Raw genomic sequence first — 24,157 nt, forward strand, 5'->3', positions numbered from 1 at the left:
GTAGGGAAGACAGTACCAGCTGTGGAAGAAAGCTTTATTAGAATGCAACTAAAATTTCTAAGGCAATCGCTGCTTTAGAAGTCACGTAAAGGACTCTGTGCCTGTAAAATCTTTTTGCCCTCGCCAAAGCCCCAGTGCCACCGCCAGGGAAGCTCCCCGAGGGAAAGGGGCACTATAAGTTATAAGTTCCCCACTTCTCAGCCCGGAAGGCCACGGGGTGCGGCCCCAATGCCCGAGGACTGGCTGCTCGAGCCGCTCCCCAGCGGGAAGTGGGTGGGACTGGCCGCTGAGGGCGGGCTCCGCCCCGGGGGAGGGGCCGGCTCGCAACGGCGCGTCCCTGCGCTGCACGTGTGCGAGCCCGGTCGCAGACGAGTCCACTCGATCGCTGAGGGCCCCCGGAGCGGACAGAGTTGCCTATGTTAGGCCGCCCTTGCAGCAGGCTCTACCGAGTGACCCTCGCCGTTGCCACCCTCCTACACCCGGAGCAGTGCACTCAACCCCTGGCCTCTCCGCCCGCACCGTGCCCACGCTCCCGGGCCCCGGGTAAGTGCGCGGCCTCCGCCACCAGCCCTCGGCCTGGCCCGACCCGGTGCCCAGACACCCCAGTCCCGCCCGGAGGGGCAGTGTGTACTGGGAAGGTGTTCCAGCCGTGGTCGGAGGACATGGCGCTCCTGCAGAGCCTCCATTACGGATCATACCCGCGGGAGCGCGGCTGGAGCCTGGCGGGACCTGCGCTGCGGTGGTGCCAGCCCCGCCCCCCCACTATGGGGCAGGTCCTCTGGGAACGCTGCGCCCTCCTTCCCACCGGCGGCGCTGTCGGGCCGAGGATCCCTTTCCCACTCCTTGCTTTGCCCCGGACTCTCCCTAAACTCTTCTCCCTCCCCGAAGAGAAAACTAGCCTTTATCCCGAGACCTTTTACAGCTCCCATCGATTGCTGGGCCAGTCTGCCACAGGGTCCAGCCCACGAGCTTCGTCCTGGTACTCCTCACCCATCACTACTTATGCCAGGACTTCTGTGTGCTAGGTGACTTCTTGTTCTGTAGCTTTTTCCCAGAGTAGGAGCCAACAGCTTGGGAACCAAGAGTGTTTTTCGAGACCTCTGCCGGAGCAGTGTTTAATGAGTGGATGCAGGGCGTGCTTCTCTGTGCGTGTTAAAATCCGTGCTGAGTCTTTACCGCCAGCCTTGTAACTGAGAGGCTTAAAAGTACATCCTCATTGCCTGGGTTTTAGCACCTGCCAAGAAGCAGGGTTTGGAGTTTAGTTTTTCAGATATTTGGTGCCATTAGACCACCTTTTTTTTCCATTCCTAAAATATGTATAGGATTACTAAAGACTTTTATTTCGGGTCTCCAGTCCGTGAGACAGGCATGCCCTATTGGCTTGCTCATGACATGCCTTGACAGTGGAGGGATCTGTGAAATAGCCAACACTACACTCATACCGAAGAGGGGACAAATAGGCAATGATTTTGTTCAGTCATTAGGCAAGTAGCCAGTACTCAGTATTTATGATTTAATAACCTCTTTTGAACATATTTTTGATAGAGGCTGAGCCCGTACAAGTATTAATAAAACATAGCTTTTGACCCCAAGTAGAAGAGAAGTTACAATCCAGCTGGTCTTACTGTTGACTAAGTTTGCTCCAACCTCAAGTCCTTTACACTACACGTGCTGTTTCCAGTGCCTGGCACTCACTCATCTCGCACACATCTTTTCATGTCTAGTACTTCTTTCAGTCATCGCTTCAAAGCCACCTCCTTGGAGAGGCTTCACTAACGAGCACCCCTCTTTCTCATAATTCCCCTTTTGCAACTTTATTTGTAACTATTATGCTTGCATTTTTAAAAAATTTATTCTCCCATATATCCTTACATTAATGTAAGCTCAATAAGGGTAGGGAATTTTCCTTTTTCCTGCTGTGCCTAAAACAGTGCCAGACACACCAGAGGTACTCAACAAATATTTGTGCAATGAATAAATGAAGTGAACTTAATGGTTTTGCATGTTCGAGTGTAGTGAGTGTGCTCTGCCCTGAAGAAAGTGCTTTTGATGGTGAGTGCTAGAGGGATTACTGACAGTTTGCAGAGAATGCAGGATAGGAGTATTTAAAAATGGAAACGATGGAGGGTTTTGAAATATAGATAAAGACTAATATGGCCCTGTTTTTAGATGTTCATTTTGCAGGAAATAATATTAAGGGACTGTCAGTGTTGTATTAAAATTCTGAAAATGTTAAACTTTGTCATGGGTGTAGAGGAAGCTTGTTGGTGAATCTGATATCTTAATGAAAAAGATTTGAAAATACTGTTAGCCCTGGCTGGTGTGGCTCAGTGGATTGAGTGCCAGCCTGGGAACCAAAGGGTCACCAGTTCAATTCCCAGTCAGGGCACATGCCTGGGTTTCAGGCCAGGTCCCCAGTGGGGAGCATATATACAAGGCAACCACATATTGATGTTTCTCTTCCTCTCTATCTCCCTCCCTTTCCTTCTCTAAATATAAAGAAATTATTCTTTTAAAAAATACTGTTAAAATTATAATATTCCTAATCTCATTTGGCTCATTTGGAGTGTAAAGGAAACAAACACCATTATTTTAGTATTTCCCCCAAAGAATTATGTAGGAATACAAGTTCATGGCTGTGTATCAATAAATTTCATTCTCTTCCCAGTCATAGAATCAAGCTTCTGATGTATAGAGATTTTACTTGACATATGAGATAGTGTCATTACTATCATAGTCAGTATGTTTGCAGTGTGATATTTCTTTAAAACTTAAAAAATACTATTAAAAACCTCATAAGCCCCCCTTTTTAAAAGTCGGTTGCTTTTTCTAGCTTTGAGTACAATGCTTGAACATGTATGTTTGGATTTTCTGTAGGGAAATCACATTGGGGCAATAAGGGTTTTATCTTTCTGATTTAATTATTTTTTAAAGATTTTATGTATTTTTAGAGAGACACTAAGAGAAGGAAAGAGAAACATTGATATATGAGAGAAACACATCGATCAGTTATTTCTCCTACGCCCCCAACTGAAGACCTGGCCCGAATCCCAGGCATGTGCCCTGACTGGGAATTGAACCAGCAACTATTTGGTTTATAGGATCATGTCCAACTAACTGAGCCACAACTGTCCAGGGCCTGATTGAAATTTCTCAGCTTCTTTGTTTGCCAATTCCCTCCCACCCTCTTATTTAAAAGTTATATTCCATTTCAGTATTCCCTTTAATATAGTTGCTGCTTATGAAAACAATACTAATTTGAGTTCTGCCCCTTCTAGTGTAGAAGTTTGCACAGCTGTTCTAGTAAGTATATTCTCAGCTTCTAGGCCCACAGACAGAATGTAGCAGAACAAATTATTTGTAATCATTGGTGCTATATATACTCTAATAATAAATGTCTATGATAGGACCATCATCCCAAACAAATGAAAAGTATTTCATTTGAAAATGGAAGTGAGATTAGGTAATGAGCTTGTCTTTGCAATTACATAACAAGAAAAAGATAACACAAGGGTCCAAAAGAATCAAGAAAAAGACTGCCAAAAAGTACCAAAGGCATATTTATTTGGTGCCATTGGCAGAACTTTGAGGGTCTCTTAAAATTAAGTGGTATTTTAAGGAGAAACCCAAGTTTAATCATTAGCCCAGAGAACAAAAGAAGCTTAAGAAGCTTTGTTTTTACTGCAGACTCAGAAATGTAATACTGTGCAAACCATCCATAATAAATACTAATGACCACCATTAAGAAGGAAGTTATTACAGACCTTTAAACTGGTCATCATTTTTCAGCTTTACAGAGAAATAAACTGAAACTTACAGAGGTTAAGTGGCTTTCTAATGGCAAAACCTACTTGTACATCAGTCTCCACATTATACCTCACAAATTTCTGTTTCCCAAGTAAGAGTTGAAACCAGTGGCTGATACTTCAGGGCCATAGTCTATTACTACTCTCATTTCAGGAATGTTAGGCATAACAGTGCTGTCCTAAATCTTCTAGAATTTCATTCATGAAATCACTGATAAAGGCGTAGGGGAGCATGAGAAGTTGGGATGATGCCCGCATTCTGACACAGGTGACTGGTAGTTTGTTGGTGGTAACATTCACTGAGGTAAGAGGTGCAATTTAACAGAAATGCATTTGTGATGGGAAATGATGAGATCAATGTATGGCACGTTGAGTTTGAGCATTTGATTACTGTGTCTAGAAATGGAACCAAGATTATTCATTTCTGGGCCTCAGTATTTTAGTGCTAAAATAGGAATGATAATGAACATTGTCATAAGGTTAAAGTAAGGTTTGAACAAATTCATGGCATACAGTTTATCGTTGTTTAGCTGTTTTGCGATTGCCTTGGACCCTGAGTAAACGGGAGTTGGAGATGACAGGTTCTTAGTGAAATACTTGGGAGTGAGAAGGGAACAATATTGGAGAAGGAACCTGGAGAAGCCCAAATTTAAGCAGCAGGCAGAGAAAGGGGGTGAAAGAGCTTCTCCAGAAGCAAGAGATAAGCAAGGAAGAGGAGAGTTTCAAGCAGAGAACCTTGCTGTGTTAGGAAAAGATGTCAGGTAGGACCAGGCTTGAATGGCTGTAATTTGGTCAAGGAAGTAAGTGCTGGTGGGGCACTTACTCCATTCACTGGTGTGTCCTGTCACAGTACCAGGAGTAATGCCTGGCACAGAAGCGCATGATGAGGAATGAGTGTGTGTTAAAGTAAGTGTGGAATTCCGTTAAGAGGTTTGCCACATTAAGGGGTATGGTCGTAAGTGGTCTTGTCACCAGAAAGGGACCAGGATCAAGGCTGGTCTGCCCTGGTACCATCTGGAATGCTGGGGGATGGGTTTGACTCATGCAGGAGAGATTTCAGAACATGAGTCCAGGTGATTCTGAGAGTATATTTATTAAAGCTGGGGATACAGTGAAACACAGGAAGGGTGTAAGACGGAAGAAGCAAGATCATAACACAGGAGTGAGCCTAGGCAAGGCCACCTTGGCTCTTTAGAAAGTCACGGAGGCAGAAGAAGTGAGCCAGCAGGGCTTCATGGACTCAGGAAGCAAGTTACAGTCAGGAGGGCCCCTGGAGACGTTTCCAGGGGCTTAGTCTGGGATGAGCCGCCACTGCTGCTGCTCCACTCGTTGCAAGTCTCCTGGGAAGTTTTAGAGTATAGGAGAAAGCTAAGATACACCTCTAAAGAAAAAAGGGTGGGGGAAGGCATGAACATTCTCCAGAGATTGTGAACACACTGGGTCCTTTGTCTTAAGGGTTTTTATCTGTTTTCTAAAGGCTGGAATTTTAGGGGGAGGTCTCAGGGGAAGAACTCAAAAGAATATTCAGCTTTTTAGGTGTATCCTTTGATATGCTGATTCATCAAAATGAGTATATAGAGTAGTCAGAATCATTCTCTGGTCTGTTTCACCTTCAAAGAATGTGAAGAGGGTCCAGTACCAAGGTGGATCTGCCCCTGCATGGTCTGGAATGTGTAAACCATTTGTTCCTAAGTGCCCTTGGTTATCGAAGGTAAGCCTTTGCAATTTATTATCTGGCTATAAGTTGCTCAGCTGTTTAATTGTCTTTCTCAGTTTTTCCATTCACTTGTCAATGAATTCTAGCTTCTTCCTATCCTGCCTCATTATGAATATTTTAGAGGGAGGTGTGTCTGCCAGAACATTCCTATTTTCTTTGTACATAGCAAGCAGGACTGGAAGTGGACCCTGCTGACTAGGGAGGGCCAGGCAGCACGGAGGGCTGTCATAAGCTAGAAACTCCCCTAACCTGGTGAGATTTCCTCCAGCAGCAGCTGGGAGTACAGACACAGACAGTCAGATGGGTACTTGAAGTGTGGCAAGGGTCATGGAGCAGGGCTAGTGAGCGAGAGTGTTGAGTTACTGAGATTTGGGCATCTGAACAGGAAGTAGAGGTGGAAGAGGTGGCGTCTGGGACTGGACATCTCAATACATTGGAAGAGCAGGTGATGGGAGAGAGGGAGCAGTAGAACCAAAAAAATTGGTTTGATCAGAGTCGAATAGTTTGTACATCTTTTTATACTTTGCACTTTTATTTTTTTATTATAAAAATATTGATGTAATGACCTCCCCATGTTCCCATCACTCAGTTTGAACAGTTACTAACTCATGGCCAATCTTGTTTCAAATTATAGCCATTCTGCTTCCATTCACCACAGATAAATTATTCTGAAGCAAATTCCAGACTTCATATCTTTTCAACTCTAAATAGCTCAGTTTGTATCTCTAAACTAAGGATTCTGTTTTTAAATAAAGCCACAGTAATGTTGTTTCACCTTAAAAAGTAGACAATAGGTCTACTGCCGTCAGGTATCCCCCTTGTTACAGGTCCCTGGTCGTCTCATAAATGCTTTTTTAAACAGTCGGTTTACTTAACTCAGGATCCAGAGAAGGACCCATCATTACATTTCTTTGCAGATTTATCTGTGGGTTCCCCTTCTTTTTTTCCTCTTTGCTTTTATTAGTTGAAGGAACTGTGGCTTTGTCCTTGTCATCTCTCACATTCAGAATTTTGTTGATTGCTTCCCGTGGTAGCATTTAACATCTTCTGTCTCTGTGTGCCATCTAAACTAGTAGTTAAACATAGTTTCTTTTTAAAAAATTGAATTTATTGGGGTGACATCAGTCCACAAAACTATACAGGTTTTGAGTATATGACCCAACATCATCTGCACACTGCATTGTACACCCCCCGCATCCTGTTAGTCAGTAAAAATATTGCATAAATAATAGCAAGTATTTTCAGGGGTACACAGTGTCTGGCTGTTTTTCTTTTGTGATGTTAATGGACATTGATGGTTATTTCCCAGGGCTATTATTTCATTAAGGATTTGGTACTTAATGTGCCTTGATCTCTGTAAATGGGGAAACATTTCAACACTTATTTCAGGAATTCTGCAAAATATCTATTGATGCTTGTTCCACTGTGCTGGATTTTCTGTCATGTACAAAAGAAATAATACTTCAAAGAATCTGCAGACTTCTTGAGGGAGGAAAGGGGACTAGCATTTATTGAGTTCCTATTCTTCTAGCCACTCCATGTTTATCATCTTATTTAATCTTCATGACAGTCCTTCCAAGAACCTGTCATTCCCATTTTATACCCAAAGAACAGTGTCTTGGAGAAGTTACCAATTTACTTGGACCAGTTACACAGCTAAAAAATGGGTGAGGGAGAAACACAGTACTCAGGCGCCTGTGTGGGTAATGTAAATGAAGAGAGGTAAAATGGGAAGACATGGAGTCAATACACAGGAAGATACAAGAGTCAGGGCTTGTGGTCTTCAGATGAATGTTAAAGGACAGGTGAGAGACCAGGGTGATCTGAGATGGGTATTAGAGGACCTTTCATTGGAGAGAGTGTGCAAGCACTCATTCAGGAAATGGAAACCTTTTGGGACTAGGCCTGATGGAGGCGTGTGGAGGATGGTGGTACATGGCATTAGGTGATGGACAGTACTGGAGCAGGAGGATGGAGCAGCTCTCTGCAGAGGAAATAGTGTTTCCACCAGGGCTTATAGCTATTGATTGGATTATAGAGAAGGAGCCTGGTGAGTAATTCTCTGCACACCAGGAAGGAGGAAGATACCCAGCTAAGTATAAAGTCCTTGAGCCAAGTGCAGATGTGGCTGTTATTGCCTGTGCTTTCCTCTCTGCTGAGAGTTCAGTCTACTGGAAGGGTATCAGGATCCCCTGGTAGATCTTGTCATGCCAGCCGAAGACTTTGTATCATTGTGGGGGCTACTGGAAGCTTTTGGGTACTAGTCCATGTGACACAATGTAGTGACTGACTGCAGGACATTTCTTGGATGTCCCCTGCATACCTGCAACACCACAGGACTGTTTAAGCAGGCTTGTCTTCTTCCACCACCTGCTCCCCTTCCTGGGGTCCTCATGTCCTTTCACCACATACCCAAGGCAGAAAACCCAAGTCATCCAGGGGTATTTGTTCTTTCTGTCCATATTTGTCACCTAGTCCTCTTCCTAGCACCTCCTGATTATCCCTGAATCCACCTCTCCTCTCTGTCTTAGATCCTGTTGTACTGATTTATTGCCTCAATTACAGCTCAACCCTATTACCTAGTCTTCTAGCCTAACCCCAGTTTTTCCTCAAAGGGTACCACAAAATCTACCTCATGAATCTAGTGGTTGTTTGATTTTCAGAATGTCCTTCCCTCCACTCAGCCCGGTGTGGCTTCCACCCACTCTCTTGCTTTAACTCCAAACTCTCCTTATGTATGGTACATTCCACAATGTGTTTTGAGCTCCTTGGGGTTCTTCCAGTGCTCCATTCACCCCCATTTCTCCATACCTTGGCATAGCCAGTGCCCTCTTCCCCCAACAGTGTCCTTCCCCTTTTCCACAGTCTTACTCATTCCTAAGAATTTTGCTCAGGTGTTCATTTCTTGACTTCATTAGAAAGGCTGTCTTCTCTGACGCTGTCGCCTCCAGCACCGTCTGGGGGGGGGTGTGGGGTGTGTGTGTGTGTGTGTGTGTGTGTTCCATGGTCGCGGACCAAGCAAGCCCTGGACCTCTTCTGTCCTCCTTGCTGACGTGCAAGCCCTGTGAGGGCCGCTTTGCTGATACAATGTGAAAATGAAACAGCACTTGCATTTTATTAAACCAGCATTCTTTTTACTTGCTTAGAATAAATAAAGAATAAATGCTTTCTTATTTAAATTAGAGATAATTTTGTATATCTAGTTGTGGTCTACTTCTGTTCCAATTTCTTGATTTCTTCCATTTTCTTTATGTAATTTTTTGTCTTTCAAAAGTAATTGAATTTACTAACCTTGTTCTGTATCTTTTCTTCTGTTTTTTGTAGCCATTATGATATTTTTTCTTCTACTTTTAGCATGTAGTATTTGTCTTTATCTCTACTTTTCTTTCCATTCTTGACTTTTGACACAATTTTTAAAATACAAGGTTAAATATGGGTTCTTAAAATTTAGTTCAACATCATTATTATTATGCTGTAGATACTTTTGTAGGTGGATTTCTTGCTAACCAAGCATTGGAGAACTAGATTATTAATTTCTGCTCATTTAAATTATTTATTAATATGTTTACTAACTTTGTTAGTATGTTGATTTTAGCACCTCCCTATATAATTAGTACAGGAAAAACCTTTATTCTTATTTTATCAACAGCATCAAAAAAAGATCACATTAGGCATCTGTGGTCTCAGATAAATGTATTGGCTTTCTTTGCCACAGGTAACCCATCTCTAGAGCTGCTCAGTACTCAGAAGTATGAGCACCTTCTCAGATTTTTTCCTCAGTACATTGTGTAGAAGCCAGTTAAATGGTAATCTGTTTTTTTTTAATTGTGGCAAAATAAACATAACATACAAACTTGGTGTTTTGTATGTTATAACATCAAACCTGACATAACATCATCTCAACCATTTTTAAGTGCACTGTTCAGTAGTGTCAGGTCCACTCACATTGTTGTGAAACCAGTATGCAGAGCTCTTTTTTCACCTTGCAGAACTGCAACTCTGGACCCATTAATCAACTCCATATTTCCCTTGCCTTTTAAAAAAAATATGGTATGGAATAATTTCATCTTAGTAGATGTATTTACACACTATTCTTAATCAGTTTTTCTTTTTTTTTAACTTTTTTATTGATTATGCCATTACATTTGTTCTATTCCCCCCCCTCCATTCCCCTCCACCCTGCACACCCCTCCCCCACCATTTCCCCCTTTAGTTCATGAACACGTGTCTCAAATTCTTTAGATTCTGTATTTCCCCTACTATTCTTACCCTCCCCCCTATCTATTTTCTATCTACTGTCTATGCTACTTATTTTCTGTACCTTCTCCCCCCTTCTCCTCCTCCCACTCCCCTGTTGCTAACCCTCCATGTGATCTTCATTTCTATCGTTCTGCTTCTGATCTAGCTGTCCTCTTAGTTTGCTTTTGTTTTAGGTGTGGTTGTTAATAACTGTGAGTTTGCTGTCCTTTCACCGTTCGTCTTTTTTATCTTCTTTTTCTTAGGTAAGCCCCTTTAACATTTCATATAATAAGGCTGTGATGATGAACTCCTTGAATTTGGTCTTATCTGAGAAGCACTTTATCTGTCCTTCCATTCTAAATGAAAGCTTTGCTGGATAGAGCAATCTTGGATGTAGGTCTTTGGATTTCATGACTTGGAATACTTCTTTCCAGCCCCTTCTTGCCTGTAAGATCTCTTTTGAGAAATCTGCTGACAGTCTGATGGGAACTCCTTTGTAGGTGACTGTCCCCTTATCTCTTGCTGCTTCTAGGATTCTCTCCTTCATTTTAATCTTGGCTAATGTAATGATGATATGCCTTGGTGTGTTTCTTCTTGGGTCCAACTTCTTTGGGACTCTCTGAGCTTCCTGGATTTCCTGGAAGTCTATTTCCTCTGCCAGAATGGGGAAGTTCTCCTTTATTATTTGTTCAAATAAGTTTTCCACTCGTTGCTCTTCCCCTTCTGGTACCCCTATAATTCAAATTTTGGAATGTTTAAAGATGTCCTGGAGGTTCCTAAGCTTCTCCTCATTTTTTTGAATTCTTGTTTCTTCATTCTTTTCTGTTTGATCATTTTTTTTCTTTCCTTCTGGTTCACTCCCTTGATTCGAGTCCCAATCTCCTTTCCATTACTATTGGTTTCCTTTGTATTACCATTCATTTCAATTAGTTAAGCTTCCATATGTTTCTCTAATTTGTGACTAAAATCAACCAGTTCTGTGAGGATCCTGATAACCAGTGTTTTGAACTGTGCATCTGAAAGATTGGCCATTTCTTCATCGCTTAGATTGATTGGCTCTGGGACTCTGAGTTGTTCTTGAGCCATTTTTGGTCTGTTCGCGCCGTTAAGTAAGAGGAGCGAAGCCTTAGTTGTTTACCAGGACAGGGCCACCCAGGTCGCTGGTTTGTAATGCTGTGTGTGGGAGCGTGGTCAGAGAGGGAGCAATGGCGGTCCTCTCCGTTAGCCCAGTCCGTCTAGTCCCACCATTCGCCCCGGGCCTGTTTATTCAATCGGAATTGTGCGAGCCTGCTGCCCCGCGCCTGCTCCCCTCTTCACTGGTTTATCTGCACGCAGATGCGCGACCGACCGCAGACAGCCAGCTGCTCCTCTTCCGTGTGGGCTCCCATAGCTAGCCCTCGATCTGTGCCTTCCGCTGCTTGCGCACCACCCATTCGGGGATTTTTTTGCCAACCTGCTCCGCTGCTGGCTTCGCTCTTCTTACCGGTTTAGCTGAGCATTTCGTCGTCTTTGGACTCCGTATTGTCAATTTTCTGTGCGGCTTGGTTGTGTTTTTTGTTGTTAAAAATAGTTGTTCTTAGATTTGGTTGTGCACAGAAGCAAGATGGTTCCACCTACACCTCCATCTTGGCGGAAGTCCCTTAATCAGTTTTTCAAAAGGAAAATAACAACATGCAACAAAATACAGGTGATACAGGCAACACAACTATGGTGTTCTGTAGGTCTCCCCGCTGTCCCCAGCCACTTATGGCCTCTTCTGCAAGTACCACCTTCCAGTTCCTGCATGTTGTTTACATGGCTTCTACATATTGGTAAATTCATGTATCTAAGGCATTATTGTTCCTGATTTTTTGCTAATATAAAAGCACTGAGATGATAATCCTTACTGGTAAAACTTTAACCACTTTCTTCATTTTCTTTTTTTTTTTTTAATAATTCAGTCCAAGTTTTATTTATTTTATTTTATTTAGTTATTTTTCAAGTACATTTTTTTGTCTTTTTCACCCATCCCAGCCCCCCCCCCGCCCCATGCTCCCCACCTCCCTCCCATTTCCTCCCCCCCTAGTCCTCGTCCCTGTGTCCTTCATACTTGTTCCTCCAAGTCCCTCCCCTTTTTTCCCCTGAAGTTCCCTCCCCCCTCCCCTCTGGTCGCTGTCCCCCTATTCTCGATTTCAGTGTTGTTGTTTTTATTTTGCTTGCTTGTTTGTTTTGTTGTTTAGCTTCCTGTTAAAGGTGAGATCAGCCCTGGCTGGCGTAGCTCAGTGGATTGAGCGCGGGCCTGCGAACCAGAGTATCGCGGTTCGATTCCCAGTTAGGGCACATGCCTGGGTTGCAGGCCAGTTCCCAGCAGGGGACTCAAGAGAGGCAACCACACATTGATGTTTCTCTCCCACTCTTTCTCCTTCCATTCCCCTCTCTCTAAAAATAAATAAATAAAATATTTTTAAAAAAAAAAGGTGAGATCATACGGTATTTGTCTTTCAACCCCTGGCCTATTTCACTCAGCCTAATGCTTTCCAGTTCCATCCATGTTGTTGCAAAGGGTATTATCTCCTTCTTTCTCTCTGCTGCATAGAATTCCATTGTGTATATGTACCACAATTTTTTGGTCCATTCATTTACTGACGGGCACCTAGGTTGCTTCCAACAGTTGGCTATTGTAAATTGTGCTGCTATGAACATTGGGGTGCATAGGTTCTTTGAAATTTTTATTTTCGGATTCTTAGTATATAATCCTAGCAGTGGAATTGCTGGGTCAAAAGGCAGGTCGATTTTTATTTTTCTGAGAAAATTCCATACTGTTTTCCATAATGGTTGTACCAGTCTGCAATCCCACCAACAGTGACCTAAGGACCCCTTTTCCCCACACCCTCTCCAACATTTGTTGTTTGTTGCTTTGTTTATGATAGCCATCCTGAATGGTGTAAAGTGATATCTCATTGTGGTTTTAATTTGCATCTCTCTGATAGCTAACGATATTGAGCATCTCTTCATGTGTCTCTGGATGTTCTGTATGTCCTCCTTAGAGAAGTGTCTGTTCAAGTCCTTTTCCCATTTTTTAATTGGGTTGGTTGTCTTCTTAGAGTGGAGTCATGTAAGTTCTTTGTATATTTTGGAGATTAAACCTTTGTCTGAGGTATCATTGGCAAATATGTTTTCCCAACAACTGCAAACAGTTGGTTGTCTTTTTAATTTAATACTGTTTTCTTTAGTCACACAGAAGCTTTTTATTTTGATGAGATCCCATTTGTTTATTCTTTCCTGTATATTCCTTGCTCTAGGTGACATATCAGTAAAAATGTTGCTGCGTGAGCCCTGGCTGGTGTAGCTCAGTGGATTGAGCACGGGCCTGCAAACCAGACAATTGCGGTTCGATTCCCAGTCAGGGCACATACTGGGGTTGCAGGCTGGTTCCCTGCAGGCCAGTTCCCAGCAGAGGACGCATGAAAGGCAGCCATACATTGATGTTTCTCTCCCTCTCTCCTTCCCTTCCCCTCTAAAGATAAATAAATAAAATCTTTAAAAAAAAATGTTGCTGCATGAAATATCTGAGATTTTCTTGCCAATGTTCTCCTCTAGGACTTTAATGGTTTCAAGGCTTATATTTAAGTCTTTTATCCACCTTGAATTTATTTTGGTGTATGGTGTGAGTTGGTGCTCAAGTTTCATTTTTTTGCACATAGCTGTCCAGTTGTCCCAACACCATTTGTTGAAGAGGCTATCTTTACCCCATTTTATGTTACTACCCCCTTTGTCGAATGTTAATTGACTGTAGAGAGTTGGGTTTATTTCTGGGCTCTCTGTTCTGTTCCATTGGTCTATGTGCCTGTTTTTATGCCAGTACCAGGCTGTTTTGATTACAGTGGCTTTGTAATACAGTTTGATATCAGGTATTGTGATCACTCCTACTTTGTTCTTCTTTCTCAAAAGAGCAGCTGCTATTAGGGCTCGTTTATGATTCCATATAAATTTTTGAAGTGTTTGTTCTATGTCTGTGAAATATGCCATTGGTACTTTAATAGGTATTGCATTGAATCTGTATATTGCTTTGAGTAGTATGGACATTTTGATGTCCATCAAATTCTTCCAATCCATGAACAAGGTATATGTTTCCATTTGTTTGTGTCTTCCTTGATTTCGTTCTTCAGGGCTGTGTAGTTTTCTGCATACAGGTCTTTTACCTCCTTGGTTATGTGTGTTCCCAGATATTTTATTTTTCTTTTTGCTATATCGAATGAGATTTTTTCCTTGATTTCTGCTTCTGCTGATTCATTGTTGGTATACAAAAATGTCTTTGATTTCTGGATATTGACTTTGTATCTTGCTGTTTTGCCAAATTCATTAATTAGTTCGAGCAGTTTTTGGGTAAAGTCTATAGGATTTTCCATGTACACTATCATGTCATCTGCAAACAGTGACAGTTTTGCTTCCTCCTTTCCTATTTGGATGCCTTTTATTTCCTTTTCTTGCCTGATCGCTGTGGCTAAAACTTCCAATACTATATTGAATAGAAGTGGTGAAAGTGGACATCCTTGTCTTGTTCCTGATCGTAGTGGAAAAGCTTTTAGTTTTTGCCCATTGAGTATGATGTTGGCTGTAGGTCTCTCATATATGGCTTTTATTATATTGAGGAATGCTCCCTCTATTCCCACTTTGCTAATGTTTTTATCATAAATGGGTGTTGCACCTTATCAATTGATAAGATATTTTTCCACATCTATTGATATGATCATGTGGTTTTTGTCTTTGCTTTTGTTTATGTAATGTGTTACATTTACTAATTTGCGAATATTGAACCATCCTTGCATCCTTGGGATGAATCCCACTTAGTCATAGTGTGTGATCTTTTGGATATATTGTTGGATGCGATTTGCCAATATTTTGTTGAGGATTTTAGCGTCTATGTTCATCAGCGATATTGGCCTGAAGTTTTCTTTTTTTTGTTGTTGTATCTCTATCTGGTTTTGGAATTAGGATGATGCTGGCTTCATAAAAAGAATTTGGGAGTTTTCCATCCTTCTGGATTTTTTGGAATAGTCTGTGGAGAATAGGGGTTAGCTCTTCCTTAAGTGCTTTGTAGAATTCTCCTGTGAAACCATCTGGTCCAGGGCTTTTGTGTAATGGGAGTTTTTTGATTACTCTTTCAATTTCTTTTGCTGTTATTCATGTGTTTAGATTTTCTGCTTTTTCATTGAGTTTTGGAAGACTGTATTTTTCTTGAAATGTGTCCATTTTCCCTAGGTTTTCAAATTTCTTGGCATCCAGTTCTTCATAGTTATTTCTTACAATCCCTTCTATTTCTGTGGTATCAGTTGTAATCTCTCCTCTTTCGTTTCTGATTGTGTTTATTTGTGTCTTCTCTCTTCTTGATTAGCCTACTTAAAGGCTTGTCTATTTTGTTTATCTTCTCAAAGAACCAACTCCTGGATTCATTGATCCTTAAAATTGTGCTTTTAGTTTCTATGTCATTTAATTCTGCTCTAATCTTGGTTATTTCCTTCCTTCTGCTTGCTCTGGGCTGTCTGTGTTGTTGTTCCTCGAGTTCTTGCAGGCGTAGGGTTAGGTTGTTTGTTTGAAATGTTTCTGTCTTCTTTAGGTAGGCCTGTATTGCTATAAACTTCCCTCTCAGGACTGCCTTCGATGTGTCCCATAAGTTTTGGGTTGTTGTGAGTTCATTTTCATTTGTTTCCAGAAACGTTTTGATTTCTTCCCTAATTTGATTCTTGACCCATTTGTTGTTTAATAGCATACCATTCAGTCTCCATGATTTCGGGTGCTTTGGGTTTTTTTCTTTGGGGCTGGTTTCCAATTTCAGTCCCTTGTGGTCAGAGAAGATGCTTGGTATGATTTCTATTTTCTTGAATTTGTTGAGGCTCATTTTGTGTCCTATCATGTGGTCTGTCTTTGAAAATGTTCCATGTGCATTTGAAAAGAATGTGTATTTAGCTTCTTTGGGATGAACGGCTCTATATACATCAGTTAAGTCCATTTCATCTAGGGTGTTGTTTAATGCCGCAATATCTTTGTTGGTATTTTGTTTGGAAGATCTGTCCATTTTTGACAGTGGGGTGTTAAAGTCCCCTACTGTAATTGTGTTGCTGTCAATATCTTTCTTGAAGTCCTCTAAGATTTTCTTGATATATTTGGGTGCCCCTATGTTTGGTGCATATATATTTACAATGTTAATGTCTTCTTGGTGGATTCTTCCCTTGAGTATAATGAAGTGACCTTCTGGGTCTCTCTTTATGGCCCTTTTTTTGAAGTCTATTTTATCCGATATGAGAATTGCTACCCCAGCTTTTTTTCTTGTTCATTTGCTTGGAAAACTCGTTTCCAGCCTTTCACTTTTAGTCTGTTTGATGTCTTTTGTCCTGAGGTGGGTCTCTTGTAGGCAGCATATGTGTGAGTCATGCTTTCTTATTCATTGAGCTATTCTGTGTCTTTTGATTGGAGCATTTAATCCATTTACATTTAAGGTTATTATTGATAGGTACTTATTCATTGCCATTTTTGAACCTGTGTACCTCTCTGTCTCCCTCTTTTCCTTCCTTTCCTTAAAGCAGTCCTTTTAGTATTTCTTATAAAGCTGGTTTGGTGGAGGCGTATTCTTTTAGACTTCTTTTGTCTTGGAAGCTCTTTATTTGGCCTTCTATCTTGATTGAGAGCCTTGCTGGATAAAGTAGCCTTGGTTGTAGGCCTCTGGTTCTCATTACTTGAAATATTTCTTGCCAGTTTCTTCTTGCTTGGAGTGTTTCCATTGAGAAGTCAGTAGCTAACCTTATTGGGGCTCCCTTGTATGTTATTTCTTTTTTCTCCCTTGCTGCCTTTAAGATTCTCTCTTTGTCTTGCAATTTTGCCCTTTTAATGATGATGTGTCTTGAAGTGGGCCTCCTTGGGTTCCTCTTGATTGGGACTCTGTGTGATTCCTGGATTTGCGTGACTTTTTCTCTCACCAAATTAGGGAAATTTTCTCTAATTACTCTTTCAAATACTTTTTCTATCCCTTGTTCTTCTTCTTCTCCTTCTGGTATTCCTATTATTCGGATATTGTTAAGTTTCATATTGTCTTGCATTTCTCTTAATCCTCTTCATTCGTCCCTTGCCTCTTTTCATTTTATTGCTCTTTTTGTGAGATGCTTTCTACTTTGTCCTCCAACTCGCTAATCCTATCCTCCACCTTATCTATTCTACTTTTGAAACTTTCTATTGTGTTCTTCAATTCGGAAATTGTATTCTTCATTTCCTCTTGTCCCTTGCTGATATTTCCTATTTCCTTTTTCATGTTGATGTAGTTTGCAGCGAGATCATTGTAGTTCCCCTGTAGTTTCTGATAGTTCACTGTGAGCTCTTTGAACTTCGTAATAACCAGTGCTTTGAATTCACTATCTGATAGTTGATTAGCTTCTATTTCATCTAACATTCTTTCTGAAGTTTCTGCTTTTTCTTTAATTTGGGGATTGTTTCTTTGTCTTCCCATTGTTTGAGACTCTTCTTGTTAGCTTCTAAAATCGATCTGTTCTGACTCCCTGGGTTTATGGTGTGAACTTCTGTGGTATAATACTTGTGAAGTTCCGTGGTGCAGACTCCTTCAGGTATCTTGATATTTTCCATCTCCACCTCTCACGCCGGTCCTTGCGCTGGTCCCCGCGCTGGTTGCCTACCACTGCTGAGTGTCCCGGCTCCTGTACCCGACTCCTCCAGCGCCCAGGCCCGTTGCTACAGCAGCGGCACAAGGCCTGCTGGTGTCCCGGCTCCCATCGCTGACTCCCCAGAGACCAGGCCTGTCGCTATGGCAGCAGCACAGGGGCTGCTAGTGTCCCGGCTCCCATAGCTGACTCCCCTGCCACCGTAGCTGACCCCCCTTGCCTAGTCCCGTCGCTGTGGCAGTGGCACAGGGGCCTCTAGTGTCCTGTCTCCCGTTGCTGATTCCTCTGGCGCCCAGGTCCTGTCACAGGGGCTTGGAGTGTCCGGCTCCAGTAGCTGACTCTGCCGCTGTCTGGTGTTTCAGCGTCATTCACAATCTGGTCTTTTAATTTCATAAATGCTGGGTAACCGGTGGTTTATTGTGCTGTTTCTCTATAGATCTGCCAGGATTTTCACCCATGAGTACGAGAGCTAGAATCCGCTCCGTCCTACTCCGTCACCATCTTCCCAGCATCCTCGATTTTCTTAAGATACTTTCTGAAAGTAGTATTTCTGGGGCAAAGGGCATACAGATTTTTAAGGCCTTTGATGCACGTTGCCAAATTTTTTGCAGAAGCATTCTGCCATTTTTCTATGCCATCAAAGGTAAACACTCGGAAGAGCTATTTTAATAAATGATTTTTAGGACCCTAGGAACAATGTTAACTTGTGCTTTGGTTTGCTGAAATACTTATTTATAGAAGTGATTGTTACTTCCCTCTTCTGTCTTCCTACAAGGTTTTCTTGAATGTGTTCTTGGAGTCTTAAAAATGGAGATGACAGAAATGACTGGTGTGTCACTAAAACGTGGGTCGCATGCTGTTGAAGATAATGGCAGTTTGGCCCCAGCTGTGGAGGCAAAAAGACAGAAAGTCTCAGAATGCTCCCTGACCAAAACTCAGGATGGGCTAGAAAATAACTCTGCACCCAGCTGTGAACATGCGCCTGGGCAACCTGAAGCTGTAAGTGCTGGAAAGAGTATAAATAGTTCGGATGCCCAGTTGGAAGAAGAGGAAGAGGAGGAGGAAGATGGCTTTTCGGAAGAGGGTTATGTGGAGGAGGAGGCTGAGAGTTTTGCAGACATGATGAAGCATGGACTCACTGAACTTGATGTTGGCATAACCAAGTTTGTAAGCTCTCATCAAGGATTCTCAGGAATCTTAAAAGAAAGGTATGTTTAATTTATGTACAAAGTTACTTTAGTTATACTTGTCCTTTTGGAGAAAATCAACAATATGGTCTTTTGTTTAGCTATCTGTTCCCAAGGATTAATTTCATGGATGGTCAAAAAGGATGAGGAAAGCTGCCTAAATGATTAAATGACATGATTTAAAGATAAAATGAGTGAAACCACACAGTTTGAGCTTCTTCTGTCTGACTTACTTCATTTAGCATAGTACCCTTAAGATGTATACACGTTGTTGTAAGTGGCAGTATTTCCTCTTTTTTGTGGCTGAGTAGTTCTCCATTATATACACGTACCACATCTTCTTTATCCAGTCATCTGTCATTGTGTACACTTAGGTTGTTTCCATGTCTTAACTACTATAAATAATACTGCAATGAACATGGGGTACATATATCTTTTCAAGTTAGTGTTTTGTTATTCTTCAGATAAATACCCAAAAAAGGAATTGCTGGATCACATGGTAGTTCTGTTCTTAATTTTTTGAGGAACCTGCATACATTTTTCCATAATGGCTGCACTAATTTTTTTTAAAGATTTTATTTGTTTGTTTGTTTGTTTATTGCGGGAAATGGTGTGAGAGAGAAACATTTATTGGTTGCTTCTTGCTCACACCCCAACCAGGGACCTTGACCACAACCCAGGCATGTGCCCTGACTAGGAATTGAACTGGCAAACTTTTGCTTTATAGGCTGACACCCAACTAACTGAACCACACCAGCCAGGGCTTAGCTGCACTAATTTACATTCTCACCAACAATGCATGAGGGTTTCTTTTTCTCCACATCCTTTCCAACATTTGTTATTTCTTGTGTTTTTGATAATAGCCATTCTAACAGGTGTGAAGTGATATCTCATTGTGGTTTTCATTTTCATTTTCATTTCCCTAATTAGTGAAGCTGAACATCTTTTCATGTGCCTGTTGCCATCTGTATGTCTTCCTTGGAAAAGTATCTATTCAGACCCTCTGCCCATTTCTTAATTGGGTGTGTGTGTGTGTGTGTGTTTTGCATGATTCTTTATGTATTTTGGTTATTAATCCCATATCAAAATATTTTTTGCAAACATGTACTCCCATTTGGTGGGTTGCCTTTTTGTTTCGTTGATGGATTCTTTTGCTGTACAAAGGAATGTAGTCCCATTTGTTTATTTTTGGTTTTGTTTCCCATGCCTTTGAAGTCAAATTCACAAAAATACCACTGAGAGCATTGTCCAGATGCTAATGCCTATATTTTCTTCTATATATTTTAAATGGTTTAGGTATTACATTCCAGTATTTAATTCATTTTGAGTTCATTTTTTAATATAGTATAAGGTAGTGGTCTAGTTTTATTCCCTTACATATATCCAGTTTTCCCAGCACCATTTATCGAAGACTTTACCTTCTCCATTTTATGTTCTCGCCTCCTTTGTCATTAATCAGTTGTCTCTAAAGTGTGAGTTTATTTCTGGGCTTTCCATTCTGTTCCGTCAGTCTGTGTGTCTGTTTTTAGGCCAGTGCTGCCTGTTTTGAATATGTAGCTTTGCAGCAGAGTGTGAAATTGGGGTGTGTGACGGCTCTGGCTCTGTTCTTTTTTTCTCAGCGTTACTTTTACTATTTATGTTTATTGTGGTTCCTCAAAAATTTTAGGATTTTTGTTCTATTTTTGGGAAAACTGTCATTGGAATTTTGATGGGGATTGCATTGAATCTTTAGATTGCTTTAGATAATACGGATATTTTTACAGTGTTAATTCTTCCAATCCTTGAACATGAAATATCTTTCCATTTCTTTGTATCGTCAGTTTTTTTCAACAGTGTCTGGTAGTTTTCAATATACAGGTCTTTCACCTGCTTTGTTAAGTTTGTTGTTAGGTATTTTATTATTTTTGTTGCCATTGTACATGGAATTGATTTTTTTTTCATTTTTTTCCCAATAGTTTGTTTTTAGTGTGTAGAAACAACAGATTTTTCTATGTTGAGTATGTATCCTATAACATTACTATATTTGTTTATTGTTTCTAATAGTCTTGGGTGTAGTCTTTAGGATTTTCAATATATAAAATGTCATTTCAAAGTAGTGACAGTTTTACTTCTTCATTTGCAATCTGCCTAATTGCTCTGGCCATGTCTTCCAGTACTACGTTGAACAATGTGGCAACAGTGATCCTTGTCCTGTTCCTGACCTTAGAGGCAAAGCTTTCGGTTTTTCACTGTTGAGTATGTTGATGGCTGTGGGTTTATCACATACGGCCTTTGTTATGTTGAGATAATTTCTTCTACCTATTTTATTGAGAATGTTTATCATAAATGGATATTTTATCTTGTCAAGTGCTCTTTCCACATCTGAGTCGATCATTTGATTTTTTACCCTTCATTTTGTTAACATGGTGTATCACGTTTATTGATTTAACAATGTTGAACCATCCTTGTGTCCAGAGAATAAATTTCACTTGATCACAGCCTGTGAAGCTTTTAATGTATTCTTTTCTACTTGATTTGCTAGTATCTTGTTAAGGATTTTTGCATCTGTATGTTTATCAGAGATACTGGCCGGTAGTTTTCTTTTTTGTGTGTTATCCCTGCTCGGCTCTGGTGTCAGCGTAATGTTGGCCTTGAAATATGAGTTAGGAGGCATTTCTTTCTCTTCGGTTTTTTTGTAAGAGTTTGAGATGTCTTCATGATTCGGTCTAGAAAAGTTGCATGATTCTAAGAATTTGTCCACTTCTTGTAGATTGGTGGCGTGTAGCCTTTCATAGTATTCTTGTATGACCCTTTATACTTCTCTGGTATCCATTGTAATTTCTCCACTTTCATTTCTGGTTTTATTTGTCCCTCTTTTTTCATTAGTGAGTCCAACTAAAGATTGGTCAATTTTGTTCATCTTTTCAAAGAAACAGCTCTTCATTTCATTGGTATTTTCTGTTGTCTTTTAGTTTTTTATTTCATTTATTTCCCCTCTGATTTTTATTTCCTTCTTTCTACTGACTTTGGGCTCACTTGTTCTTGTTTTTCTAGTTCCTTAAGGTATAATGTTGGGTTGTTTGAGATTTTTCTTGTTTATTGAGACAGACTCACATTGCTGTGAACTTCCCTCTCAGCACCACTTTTGCTACATCTCAAAGATTTTTGGAATGTCATATTTTCATTTTTATTTATGTCTATGTATCTTTTGATTTCTTCTTTTACTTCTTCCTTGACCCAGTAGTTATTCAGTAGCATGTTGTTTAAATTCCACATATTTGTGATTTTCCTAGCTTTCTTCTTATAGTTGATTTCTAGTTTCATACAGTTCATACAAAAAAAGATGCTTGATATGATTTGTCTCCTTCAATTTATTGAGACTCATTTTTTGTTCCAAATATGGTCTGTCCTTGAGAATATTCCTTGCGCACTTGAAAAGAATGGATATTGTACTGGTTCCAGGATGGAGAGTTCTGTAAATATTAAGTCTATCAGTTTTAATATGTAATTTAAGGCTGATGTTTCCTCGTTGACTTTCCATCTAGATAATATTATCTGTTGGTATAAGTGGATATTAAAGTATCAGAGGGTCTTTATATTCTGATACAAAACTAAAGTTTGTCTCAAAATTCATTAAGAAGCCAGAAATAATAACTCTCTACACTGTAAACCTTTTTAAAAAATGTTCTTGTTTTGCACAATAGTAAGGCTTAACTACTGCTAAACTTTTCCCTAAAATTAACAGGTAACAAAAATGTTAATGCTGTGAAAGTTTGTGTTTTCTTTTCATCAGATACTCCGACTTCGTCGTTCATGAAATAGGAAAAGATGGGCGCATCAGCCATCTGGATGACTTGTCCATCCCCGTGGATGCAGAGGTAGGGGCCAGCTCTCCGGCACAAGTCATCTTCTATATTAAAGACAGCATCTTTCAGAGATCATTGAAATATAGAGCTTTAACAGCCTTGAATTCTGTGTGTGACTCACTGGGAGTTTTTATGGTTGTTTTAAAGGATCCTTCAGAAGATATATTTACAGTTTTGACAGCCGAAGAAAAGCAGCGTTTAGAAGAGCTTCAGCTTTTTGTAAATAAGGAAACCAGTGTTGCCATCGAGGTAAATAATACAGAAATGTGTGCAAAGGTTTTATAGGGTCTTCATTGCCTCTTGTTGTGTAGATGTTAGTGTCTGTTGGGAACATTGTAGTAGTTAACGAAAGGGTGATACTGTCCTATTCGATCTAAAAGGGCATTGCACTAAAAAATATTTTTTAATCAGTGACTGATAACTAGTATCCACATAAGCTGTGGCCAAAAAAAGTGGGTTTTAGAAAATATTTCATATGCCCACAGATCAATAAAGAAATCAGTTGTTTTGAACCTCGTAGTGTCTGTTACTCATACAGTGTCTCCTGGAAAATGACATCCACAGTGACATCCACAGCCTGGCAAGCAGAAGTGCTGTCCTGTGGAATGATGTTTTTAATTTTAAATCTAAAAATTCAGAAGTAAAAAGAAACAAGTGACATAATGATCTGTGTTTTTAATAGGTTGTTGAGGACACCAAAGAGAAAAGAACCATCATCCATCAAGCAATTAAATCTCTGTTTCCAGGATTAGAGACAAAAACAGAGGATAGAGAGGGAAAGAAGTATATTGTAGCCTACCATGCAGCTGGGAAAAAGGCTCTGGCAAGTAAGTGCGTGAGTGACCTGGCCTTTCTTCTGTCAGGCCACCTTGAGAGGCAGATCCCACCAATCCTTTTCCTCACCTGGTCGTATTCAAGGCCTCCTTTGCTGTTCAGAAAAGGATGTTGATCGTGTCACTCCTTCGAAGAAGGTGAATAATATCATTTCAGATGCCAAAGTAATCCTACAGAATATCTGTCTGAGAGGGGCATTATGTCTTTTATGTGAGTAGCAATTTGCTGAAATTACAGTGGTGCCGAGAGAGTGTCTTAGGAATTTGATGTGTCCCCTGAAGAGCACAGTGGGCTGAGTGGCAATTCAAGAAGAAAATGCGTGGATATTGCTCCTCCTGTGTTCTTAATAGAGAGCAGGAAGCATTCAGATGGACAGAACTGCTGTCACCTGTCCCAGTAGTACACTTCCGGCAAAGCCCCTATATTGAAAGACGTGCTGTTTTCCCACTGTGAGCATCTTCTTCACTCACATACAAAAAACATGGAATATGTAGAAAAAAGCCCCTTTGCTAAAGCCCATTTTTTTGTTGTACATCATTCATTTGAAATGAGTGTGTTGTCTGTGAATCTCTGGTATTTATGTTCTAATATGTTTTCTACAGCCATGGAAATTTCTAGTTGCATTTAACCTTAAAAATATTAGATAATTTTTCTTCTTTTACTTGTCAAGTCAGCAGATAAAATTTTAATGAAAATTACAGTAGGAAAATGTTACTTCCTCACCCTCTTCCCCTACTGGTAATTGCTCCTATTAGTGAAGCATTGCTTCTCAATGTATTTGTTAGGACAAAATTCCAAGATTATATTTTTTAAAAGGCTGTTAGGTTAATGCAGTGAATGGATGAGAGCTTTATTGTTTTTAACTATGGTTCTAGTGAAATGA

At 40.6% G+C, this 24,157-nt stretch overlaps 1 protein-coding gene across 2 annotated transcripts in view; it reads left to right on the top strand.

Moving 5' to 3' along the window:
- The first annotated feature begins 326 nt into the window (after positions 1-326).
- The window catches only part of PUS7 (pseudouridine synthase 7), a 65,668-nt gene continuing 41,837 nt past the window's right edge, over positions 327-24,157 (top strand). Inside the window, exons 1-6 of one of the 2 annotated variants that reach the window (XM_053673192.1) lie at positions 456-543; positions 5,425-5,517; positions 18,184-18,616; positions 22,368-22,452; positions 22,588-22,689; positions 23,123-23,267. In XM_053673192.1, coding sequence (XP_053529167.1) covers positions 18,216-18,616; positions 22,368-22,452; positions 22,588-22,689; positions 23,123-23,267 — 733 coding nt within the window. In that variant the 5' untranslated portion in view covers positions 456-543; positions 5,425-5,517; positions 18,184-18,215. Of the gene's footprint in view, positions 544-5,424; positions 5,518-18,183; positions 18,617-22,367; positions 22,453-22,587; positions 22,690-23,122; positions 23,268-24,157 lie in introns of both variants that reach the window. The other variant, XM_053673191.1, reaches the window with a different exon arrangement.

The sequence above is a fragment of the Artibeus jamaicensis genome, unplaced genomic scaffold (genome assembly GCF_021234435.1).
Source record: "Artibeus jamaicensis isolate MK-2021 breed Jamaican fruit bat unplaced genomic scaffold, CSHL_Jam_final contig_834, whole genome shotgun sequence".
Classification (NCBI taxonomy): Eukaryota; Metazoa; Chordata; class Mammalia; order Chiroptera; family Phyllostomidae; genus Artibeus; species Artibeus jamaicensis.